Genomic DNA, 11850 nt, shown 5'->3' with positions numbered 1-11850 from the left:
GTGTGTGTGTGTGTGTGTGTGTGTGTGTGTGTGTGATTTTTAACTAATATCTCTTTGACATAATACTTGGGAAAAGAAACTCTTCCCCATAATGACAGTGTATCCATGGTAATCAGTTATTTCCTTTCTGAAGATTAACATTAAACAAAAGATAATAGCTACATATTGTGAAAAGATGAACAATTAATTATGAGAATGTATATTCTTGGATTTAAAAAGAAGAAAATTGAGCAAATACCTGTTCTAAGTTATAGCCCAGTTTACCTTGGCAAAGACTGTTATCATGAGTCTTACTATTGCCGGGATCCAGCATCTGATGGCAGGAATCCTAATGGAAGGTAAGTGCCCTAAAGGATATTAAAAATGTCCTGTTGAAGCAGGACTTGAAAACTCAAATTTGTGGAGTAAAGATAAACATCCTCTGAATCTCTTCTTTTCAACAAGTATCCTGCTCAAATCCTGGTTGCCAGTAGTATTTTGCAAATCCTCTGACGAATCTGTTTGGTTTTAATGGAATAGATGACGGGGTTGAGCATCGGAGGCACAAAGAGATAGATAAGGGACATGAGTGTGTGTACGTACCGTGGGGCATGCCTCCCATACCGAGCAGCCATGGACACACACACCATAGGCACATAAAAGATGAGCACAGCACACATGTGTGACACACAGGTGTTAAGAGTCTTTAATCGCTCCTCCCGGGAGGCGATGGCAAGTACAGAGCGGAGTATGAGCACATAGGAGAAGAGAATGAGGGCAGAATCCAGGCCAAAGGAAAAGATAACAATGAATAGACCATAGATATAACTGACGGTGATGTCGCCACAGGGCAGGCGGATCAGATCTGGATGCAGGCAGTAGGCATGGGAGAGTACGTTGGCCTTGCAGAAGGATAATCTCTTCAGCAGGAAAGGCAGTGGGAAAACCATGCAGAAACTGCGGACAATAATGAACATGCCCATATGCACCACACGGGCATCAGTGAGCACTGTGGCATAGCGCAGCGGGTTACAGATGGCCACATAGCGGTCAAAACTCATGGACAGCAGGATGCCAGACTCTGTCCAGGAGAAAAAATGGATGAAGAACATCTGGGCCAGGCAGGCATCAAAAGTAATCTCTGGGGCATGAAAACACACAGTAACCAGTACAGTAGGCAATGTAGAAAATGACACACTCAGGTCATTAACAGACAAAAGAGACAAGAAGTAGTACATTGGCTGGTGCAAGCTCTGCTCTTCCTTGATGATAAAGAGGATTAGGATGTTGCCCAGGAAGGAAATAGCATAAAGCAGCAGCAGAAGGGCAGCCAGCCAGTGCTCCAGACCCTTCATCTCCGGGAAGCCTGTTAGGGTGAAGCTGGTAGTACTTGAGATGTTAGTCCCAAGCCCTCCCATCAGGGTTTCCTTGTGAATTTAGGGAAACACAACCAGAGTGAATTGAGATGAGACGGTGGGAGAAGTGAAGACGAGGAGTGGTTGATATCTAAAACTAAGAGAGACGATGATGCGTAGATTCTGGTGCCCAACACTTGGAAAGTTCATAAAAAGCAGGTTACATTCATACCTTCTATAGTCTGGCAGCACCCCTAGACCTATCATGAGCTCCAGGTTCTTTCTCACAGAAATCTTTGACTAACTTTTAGATATTATCCTTTATTTTTCTTGTGTCTATATATCTTTTTACATTGGTTCAAATCATTTTCTAATGGTGAAAAATGACTTTCCCTTTCTCTCTACCGGGTCATAGCCATCAGTTTCTTCCATAAGTGAGGTGTACCATGTCACCCATGTAGTCTTTTCGTAATATTCCCACCTCCTGATGGATATTGTGACAAGATAAACAATTAATTATGAGAATGTATAATCTTGGATTTAAAAAAAAGAAATTGAGGAAATCCTTTTTCTAAATTATAGCCCAGTTACCTTGGCAAAATCTCTTAACTTGAGTCTTAACTATTCCCAAGATCCAACACCTGATGGCAGGAATCCTAATGGAGGGTCAGTGCCCTAAAGGATATTAAAAATGCCCTGTTGAAGCAGGTCTTGAAAACTCAAATTTATGGAGTAAAGATAAACATTCTCTGAATCTCTTCTTTAAATGAGTCTACTGCCCAAACTCTACCAGTAGTATTTTGCAAAGCCTTCAAAGAATCTGTGTAGTTTTATTGAAATAGATGACAGGGTTGAGCATCAGAGGCACAAAGAGATAGATAAGGAACATGATGTACCTTGTGCAAGTGATGACACCTTTTGTGTATATTTTAAGCTGCCTCCCCTCTCTTACCTATACTCAAGTATTATTTCATTATAATTCATTTATAATGATCTAACAGAGTTAGATCATTATAATTATCCTAATGCAGACCCAAATCATCTTCATTTATCAGTTCTCTGTCTTTTCTTTGTGCCTTGAACCCCTCATTTATTTGACGAGAGTCCAGAATGTCACATTCCTCCACATCTTATTCTCTTGGTTTTTCTCTTCTATATTTTAATATTTTTTATGTCTGTTTAGATCACAGATACTCAAATTCTACTGTATCTTAGACTTAATTAAGAAGCTTTACAAAATACCTTTGCTCAGAAGAAAACTATACTGTATAACTTTGACTCTGGCAGGTAGAACTCAGGAACAAACATGTGTTTAAACTCCTAGGCAATTCCAATAGGAAGCCAAGTGTGAGAATCAGGAATTTAGATCACTCCTATCAGCATTCAAATATGTCCCACCCACATCACTTCTTCCCCACTGAGGATCAATTTTGGAAGTTACTATCATAGGAAACAAACAATCACAAACTACAGCAAACCTCTTAATTGCACCTTCATATCTACCTAGTAATCAGCCATTTTCCATTCACTTTCACAACTAATACTTTTGAAATTATTGTCCATCCATAACGTCCTCTTTGCTTCTGCTCTGTACCTCAGTTATCCCAAATATGTGTCTGCTGCTCAGGCTTCTCTTCTCAATATGTGTTCATGCATCCAATTTCCTATTGGACTTCCAAATGTAAGAGTTCATTGTCATCTCAAACATAACAAGTGCAAAATTGAACTTTATGTCAATTACTATGTCTTATCATCTTCAAACTTATCATCAATCACTGTCTATTCGTGTGGTCATGCCAGAAAACCCTGGAAGTCATTCTTGTTATTTCTCACCTTCCCCTGTTCACTTATCTATTAATCCATTGTCAACCCTGGTTTCGTCTCTCCATCTCACTTCCAACTGTCACTCACCCCTCAACGTCTTTAACCAGAATGTCTGTAGAACCTTCCTGAGGATCTCTCAGCTTAGTGTCATGTATCTGTCCAATCCATTCTACACAAAGCAGCCAAATTATTTGTTTTTAATATGAATAACATGATGTTATTCTCCTACTAGAAACCTTTCAATGGCTTCACTTACCTTATGAAATAAGAATTTTAATAAAAGTTCAAGCCCTTATCATGGTTTATAGAAGCTGAAAGGCAACCTAAGCAGTTGCCATCTTCCCATAATTCTAATCATTCATTTCATTTCTTCTGATGGTTTTGCATGTTAAACACTCCACACATGTTTTTCTTTGTGACTTTTCTTATAACACCTTAAAGTATAGTGCATTTATTATGTATTTGTTGAGTTAGTTGATTAGTATCTTTGTTACCCCAGCAATTTATACGTCCTTGTAACCATCTGTATTTCTTCTCATTATATTCTCAATGCTTGGGTGAGTGACTGGGCATATAGAGACCTAGACTAGGACTCAGAGATTACCAGTTCTAGTTTTAATGGTTAAAATATTGATCAAATAAATAAACCATTTTATTAATAGAAAGAGCATATTAAAATAAGAGCTACATGTGTGGAGTGTAAAATAATTTAGGTAAGTACAAATAGCTCCCCTAGCATCTTATAACTGAGTTTTTATGTCACCATTGCTACATACCTGCTGTGAATTTAGTTAGCTTCTTCACATCTTATTTCACATCTCTAGAACAGAAAGAATAATGCAAAGTGAAGCATTGATGGTGCACATTCTGGTCCCAGGCACAAGGCATGTACTGAATAAATAGCAACTAGGAAAGTTGTGATAAAGAGGGACATTGAGTGGCTGAGAGTTCCTGGTCCTATCTCCAAACTGTCTTCCCACATTCAGTTTCCCAGTCAAAGGTTCCCTTCTTTTATTTCAGCATTTTATCCACTGTCTACCAGAATAGTGGCATGAGTTAATCACACCGAGACATTCACACCAAACAAAGGTTTCAGAAGATGCCCCTCTGAGCCAGAGCTGTGCATGCTCAGAACCACAGAGTGAAGCTACAAGAATAAAGCTAGCGTGTGGCATTTCAGGCACCACAACTAGATAGGGAATGTACATGTGGGGATAGAAATGGAGTGCAAGAAAAAAAATTTTAACTTAAATCACAGACTGCCTCTTCTTCAAATCCTTGTATCCTAATCACTTAAGGATTTTGAAGCTATGAAGGAGGTTCCTGAGTGTCTCTGTGAGGAAAGAGAGGAGGACCTCACTTACCTCCTCAGGTTAGCTCTGGTGGATGGGAGAAGAGAGGCTGGTGAAGTGTCCACTGAAGGGAGAAATACCAAGTACCGCACAAACTGTGCACACAGCCCCACTACCAGCCTCCACCCACTCCCTGCTCTGAGCTCTATAAAGCTGCATCTTCAGAGTCCCCTGGGTCTGCTAAGTCCAGGGGCTCTAAGAGGTAGCTGGACAGCAGGGAATATGAAAATTCTTGAGTGAACAACTCCTCTGTGCTCTGCCTTTTCTCCTACTTGGAGGTTTCAAAGAAATTGAGAATGAAGACTGGGTTGACCTAGAGTGATCAACATATTCAACTCCTCATTTTGTAGGCGAGCTGAGGCCCAGGAAGAATCCATTCAGTAAGCCAACAACAGAGCTGAATTGAATCCCAGACCACTGATTCTCACTGATTTTCAGATTAGGGTTCTTTCCAGTAAGCATACCACAATTTAAATGGTCTTCAAGCAGACAAATGGCATAACGGATAACAGCCCAATTATTTAGAGTCATCAAATAATGTGACATCCTTGTTTTCCCCAAACTGTACTGGTTTAACACCAAAAGTCCTGCATTGGGAGAAACTCTTTAGTTTTAGCAAACTGGTATAACTTGCCACCCTACCTCCAGACCTGGTCAAAACCAGCTCCTTCCTTGTCTAAATCATTGTCATTAAGAAAATTAGTTGATTTGTTCATGTTTCAAATTTCTCATTTGTAAAATGACATATAAATTTCTATAGATCTGGGCAAATTTGAAACAGTATCACACCGTAAACACTTATTAAATGAAAACTATCATAAGGATTTGCCAATTTTTCACCTGCCAGAAAATAATTTGAATAAGAGACGCAAATGCCTGTTGGCTTTGGGAGTCCTGACGATTCTGAGAGGAGGCTGACTTCTAAGACACTCATGTAAGGGTCTTACATTTTTTGAAAGAATTTTGGGGCCATCTTCTATCACATTTAAACTTTAGTACTGAAGAAATGGAGACTTTAAGGGGTAATCAGCTTTGCTAATATGCACAGAGAAATTATTTGCAGAGTTAAAACTTGTACGGAGTTTGAACAGAGTTAGATCATTATAATTATCCTAATGCAGACCCAAATCATCTTCATTTATCATGGCTAAGGAAATAAAATGAGAGTAACTAATATTTATTTACTAAGTATCTGTGATTCTGCTAGGATTTTGATATAGTTAGCTCATTTAGTTATCAGTGAAAACCTTATGAATACATTTTATCATAACTAAAAAGCACTATGAAATTATTGAAAGGAAAAATATGCATACATATTTAGAGCATCAGAAAAGGAGAGTATTCAAATTATTTATACAAATGTGTGTATGTGTGTAATAGTTGATATTTTAAAGAACATCAAAAACTTCCTCATGAAAAACTAGAACTTTACTGAAAATTTTACAACTGTTTTAAATTTATAGGACAAAAAAATTAGCTGTTTTAAATTACAAAATAAGTATGTGTGTGAGTGTGTGCAAATGTGTGCCTGAGAATGGGGAGAGAATGTGCATGAGAAAGTGCCTCTGTAGTTACTGGGAAATGAAAAAATAAGTCTTCCTTCTTAGAAATAATCAGTAATTCTATTACAAGACATCAGAAGAGGAACACAAAAAGACACGCTTATAAGAAATACTGATTCCAAAACATTTGAGATTTGACTGATTTAACCTGATTACAAATATAAGCCATGGAAAATAATTATTGTTTATTGACCACCAACCACATATGACAAACTTACTACAATCTTCATATGCATTATTTAGTATTCAAAGAATCTATGAGTTCATATTTTTATTCACCTTTTGTAGATGAAACACCTGAGATTCAAAGAGATTATGCAACTTGCCATATCATAAAACTATTGGGTGAGACAAGATATCATTCCAATCCAGGATCAAAAGTCATGATTACAAACAGATTCCATCCCCTCAACATACACACGTACAATCACCACTTGCAAAAGGAGATAAAAGCATAAAAGAGACTTGAAGGACAACTCGAGGAGTTTCATAGAGAAGACCAAACTAACCCACTAAACACCATGGGTTAATAAACTAATGAATTTGTTTTTTGGAGATTGATATTTATCTATCCAAACTTAAGATGTGAAATTTTAGAATCATGTAATTAAGCCTTTTGCCTCTTGTTCCTTTTTGACCCAGAAATATAATTATGATGTGTTTCTCCCCATGCAGTGTTTACTATTCAGGTGGACAAGATAATTTGTGCCAATGCAATAATTCTATTTCTCATTGGAAATTAATAACATCACACAGACATTTCAATGTGTTAGTTAGTGTAAACTCATCTTCAAGAGAAAAAAACTACACTGAAGGAGGTGCTCAGGTATGACAGTGAACAGGATAAGCCTTTTCTCCAGTCTCACAGTGATCAGGACAACAGGGTAAACAAATAATTACAGGCATTAATTTGCTTTAGAGAATAAGTTAAGGGTGGTAGGAATAGGAACCACTTTAAAGAAGAAGACCTAAAACAATCTGGAAGATTAGTGTAATTGGGACCTGAAAGAGAAACTAGAAATGGCCAGAGGAAGAGAGGAGTGACCTCAATAAATAAGTGTTTGAATTATTAACTTGGCTTTCAAAAGTATTATATCCTTTCATTTCCAAATCCCTGAATATCTTTCTATTTCATTGACTTCTTACCGGTCCCACAGTCACTCTCTAGATCCATATATCAACATTTCAGTAGCATCTTAACAGATTTCCCCACATTATTCAGTCTTCTTCTAATTCATTTTCCAAATTACATCAACATTAAGCTCGATTTCATCATGCTATTTTCATGGTGATAAAATCCAAACACTCATATTGCCTGTAAATCACTGGCTAATATGATCTTCATTTTTAACTTATGTTGAATCATTTTTCTCTTGTTCTTCTCTTCCAACCAAAATGACCCCCTTTCAGTTCCTAGAAGATGCAAGGATCACTCCAGCCTCAACGCCTTCACAAATGCTGTTTCACATGCCCTGGAAGCTTTTTTCCATGCACTTTCCCTTCATTTGGGCTAGTTTTTCATCCACCAACTCTAGGCTTAAATATTACTACCTTATGGATTCCCCTACCCCTTTAGCCTGGATGAGGATCTACTAATACATATTTATGTAACATTATCCAGTGATCTTTTCTAATACCTTGCAGAGTTGTGATTAAATTATCTAATATATGCACTTAATGCCTTTCTTCTATATTATTATGTAAATTCTGTGAAACATGACCATCTCTCCTATTCTTTAATGTATTCAATGCACTTAGCATGATTTTTAGCAAATACTAGGCATACAACTAGTATTTTTGCCATAACCAACACCATCAGTATGCCAGCATCAGTGTTCTTTCTGTAAGCTTTTGCAAAACTGGATGAATCACATGGTAAGGTACATGTGATTAACATGCACCTATTCAACCTATGGTTTCTTTGCCCTTGTATCCAGATGCATAGCAGCTGCACAGTATTATCTTGTAGCATGAGCCACACTGGAGTCTTGATTCACCGAATTCCAATCCAAACTCTCTTTTCATCCCACATGTAAAATATTTGTAAAGTGATTTACTCACTTTTCTACCTTAATTCATCAAAGTCCATGTGCAGTAGAGAAATCTCTAGCTCTACAGGCTGTGTTAGAGACTCCTTTTCTGATATATCAGATAGAACATGACATCTCATCTCAGTGGATTGTAACTATTCCCCCCGCAGTAGTAACATTCATGTGTACTTACTGAGAGCTTTCCGTGTTGACTAAACTCATTTAAATTTTACAGCTACATTATGACACAGATACATATTTTGTATATCAAACGGAAGCCACTGAGAGTTAAATAATTTACCTCGAGACACAAAACACCCAAGTGACAGCACTAGCATTTGAATTTAGGTACTCTTAACGATTATGCTGTATGGCCACAATGGGGCACTCAGAGGATAAGTGCCTTTGTGCCTCCTGCTCAAAGGATTCCCTTAGATCCTAAGGGAGTCTGACATGTTTAGGTACCCAACAAATAGTCACTGGTGGAAAGAATAAGCCTCTTTTGTGACTTGGTATCTCTTAGGTCTTCAGCCTAAACTAAAACCATCAGTATTAAATGTATTTAAGCTGAATAAGTCAATAAGAGGAAGGACAGGAACCGTAAGACTTTTCACAGTGATGTCACCAACCCAAAATAACACCAGTCTTGTATTTGGGAGTCAGACTATGTGAATTTCACCTCCTGTTCTTTCACTTACTAGTTGTGCTGTCCTAGACAAGTTACTTAACCTGTTCTTTGTGCTTCAGTGTCTTCAGCTGTAAAACAAGAATAATATCTTACCCAGGAGGCAGAGGTTGCAGTGAGCCGAGATTGTACTATTGCACTCCAGCCTGGGCAACAAGAGCGAAACTCCATCTCATAAAAACAAAACAAAACAAAGTTTTCAGGTTTTTTTTTTTTTATTATTGCATTTTAGGTTTTGGGGTACATGTGAAGAACACGCAAGATTGTTGCATAGGTGCAAACGTGGCAGTGTGATTTGCTGCAGTTTTCAGGTTTTTTTAGTGTACCTAAAAGTAAAATTGCTAACTCACTTGACAATGCTGTTTAAATGTTTGAAGAAAAGCCAAGCTGTTTTCCAAAGAGGCTGCAACGATTTGTATTTCACCAGTAAAAGTATGAGGACTCCAATTTCTCCACATCCTCATAAACACTTTATACTTTTTGTTTGTGGTCTGATTTTGTTTGCTTGTTTGTTTAGAGCCATGTGAATGAGTGTGGAATATTATCTTATAGTGGTTGTGATGTGTCTTTCCCTAATGAATAATGATGTTGAATATCTTTTTATGTGCTTATGGCTATTTCTATATTTTCTTTACAGGAATATCCAAATCTTTTAGCCATTTTTAAATTGGCTTATTTGTCACTTCTTTGGTTAAGTTTTAAGGGTTACTTATGTATTGTGAATATGAAACACTTGTCAGACATATGATTTGCAAATATTTTCTTCTATTCTGTGTGTTTTCTTTTCACCTCTTAACATTGACTTTAGGAGCACAAAAGGTTTGTTTTTGATGAAGTACAATCTGTCAGATTATTTTTAGTTCTTTGTGCTTTGGTTGTCATATCAAAAAAAACATTGCTTAATATAAGAACACAAAGATTTATATCTAAGTTTTCTTTGAAAAATGTTATAGTTTTACATCTCATATGTAAGTATTAGGTAATTTTGAATTGATTTTTGTCTATAGTTTGAGCCCAACTTCATACTTTCGCATGTACATATCCACTTATCCTACCAACATTTGTTGAAAAGATTATTCTTTCTACATTTAACGGTCTTGGCATCATTGTTGAAAATCAATTGACCGTACATGTATGGCTTTACTTTTAGATTCCCAATTCTATTCCATTGATCTATGTGTATCAATATCTTATGTAAATATCACAGTCTTAATTAATGTAAATTTGTAATAAATTATGAAATATGAAAGTGTGAGTTTTCCAACTTAGCTCTTCTTTTCTTAAGATTGTTTTGGATATTATGAGCCCTTTGAAGTTCTATGAATTTCAGGAGCAGCTTGTCAATTTAAGCAAAAAAGATTGTTGGAGTTTGATAGAAATTGCTTTTAATATGCAGAACAATATGGAGAGAAACTACCTGTCAGATATTACTAATTTTTTGAATCCAGGAATATGGCATGTCTTTCCATTTATTTAAGTTTTAAATTATCCTTTAAATAATATTTTATAGTTTTCCATTTACAAACATCACACTTGTTTGTAAAATTTACTCCTAAAATTTTATTTTGGCTATTGGAGATGAAATTGTTAATTCTTAACTTCATTTTTGAATTAGAACTGATTTTGTGTGCTTATTTTGCATTCTGTAATCTTGCTTGTTTCTTAGTTCTAATTGTGTGTGTGTGTGTGTGTGTGTGTGTGTGTGTGTGTGCGCGCATTCTTTAGGATTTTTCAGATGCAAAATCATGTCATCTGCAAGTAGGAATAATTTACCTATTCCTTCCTGTTCTAGCTGTTCTCTGCTTTCTATTCTCTTTGTTGCTACCTGGCTAGAACCTCCAGTACAATGTTAAATAGAAGTAGCAAGAAACAGCTCCCTTCTCTTCTTTCTAATCTTAGGAAGAAAACTTTTAGTACTGAGTATGAGGTTACCTGTGGGTTTTCTACATTAATATCCTTCATCTAGAAGAGAAACTTTCCCTTTATTACTAGTTTGTTGAGAGTTTTTTTAATGAACGTGTGTTTTGTTTTTCAAAATGCTTTTTCTACATCCACTGAGATAATTATGTGACTCTTACCCTCTCCAAGACTATTTTACAGAAACACAAATAATATTTTTTAAAGTAATATGGAATTCATAGGTATCCCAACTGGCCAAAACAATCTTGAAAAAAAGAAAGATAAAAATGGAGAACTCATATTTTCCTATTTCAAAACAAACCACAAAGCTATAGTAATCAAAGCATTGTGGACCTGGCATAAGGTTAGACATTACATTAAAGGAATAGGCTAATTGAGATAATTGTTTTTTGTGGTAATTGTTTTTTGACTAAGGTGCCAGGCCCACTCAATAGAAAAAAAAATAGTCTCTTTCACAAATGGGTGCTGGGGGGACAATTTGGTATCTTATGTAACAGGACAAAGTTAAACCCTTACCCCATATCATATAAAAAATTAAATGGATTAAATAATGAAATATATGAAGAAAACAATAAAACTCTTAGAAGAAAATATAGGAGTAAGTCTTCATGACCTTGTACTTTGCAATGGATTCTTAGATATGATATCAAACATGAGCAAAAAAAAAAAGAAGTAGGTAAATTTGACTTATCAAAACTACATACTTTTGTGTATCAAAGGATACTGTCAAGAGAGTGAAAAGAGAGCACATAAAAATGCTGACTCCGATTATTTTTACCAATTTTCTAGTTGCTTTTTAAAGATATTTGCTCTGCCTTTTCCCTGACATCACCCTATGTCTTGGTAGACATAAGAACAACAACAAAAAAAATGTATTTGCGAAAAGAAGAGGAAGTATGCTATATTTTGGTTTAAAAACAACAAAAAACAAAGAAAGAAAAACAATATTGAATCAGACCCAGAATAATATCAAGTCAGTCATTTATCAGTGATATGATACTAAAGCATAATTGAAGCCTCAATTTCTTCATCATCAAAGTGGAGATGATAGTATCTTACACACTTGCTAACTGCTCTTTCAACTCTGCTAGAATCCATCATTTCTTCCCTCAGGTGACAGAAGGATTTTCCTAAATTCCAAAT

General features: G+C 36.2%; 1 protein-coding gene across 1 annotated transcript; it reads right to left on the bottom strand.

Annotated features, from left to right (window-relative positions):
* Positions 1–452: 452 nt before the first annotated feature.
* LOC105720132 (olfactory receptor 51I2-like) lies at positions 453–1397 on the bottom strand. The gene has a single exon (XM_012456436.2). It carries the CDS (start codon positions 1395–1397, stop codon positions 453–455), a length of 945 nt encoding a protein of 314 aa, XP_012311859.2.
* Between the last annotated feature and the right edge of the window lie 10453 nt (positions 1398–11850).

Source organism: Aotus nancymaae, unplaced genomic scaffold (genome assembly GCF_030222135.1).
Source record: "Aotus nancymaae isolate 86718 unplaced genomic scaffold, 86718_ANA_hifiasm-v0.15.2.pri h1tg000059l, whole genome shotgun sequence".
Classification (NCBI taxonomy): domain Eukaryota; kingdom Metazoa; phylum Chordata; class Mammalia; order Primates; family Aotidae; genus Aotus; species Aotus nancymaae.
Note: the sequence above shows the minus strand (reverse complement) of the source record. Positions and strands in the feature narration are given on the sequence as shown.

Coding starts and splice junctions, on each gene's coding strand:
- LOC105720132 (XM_012456436.2), bottom strand. CDS start 1,397: ATGGGAGGGCTTGGGACTAACATCTCAAGTACTACCAGCTTCACCCTA.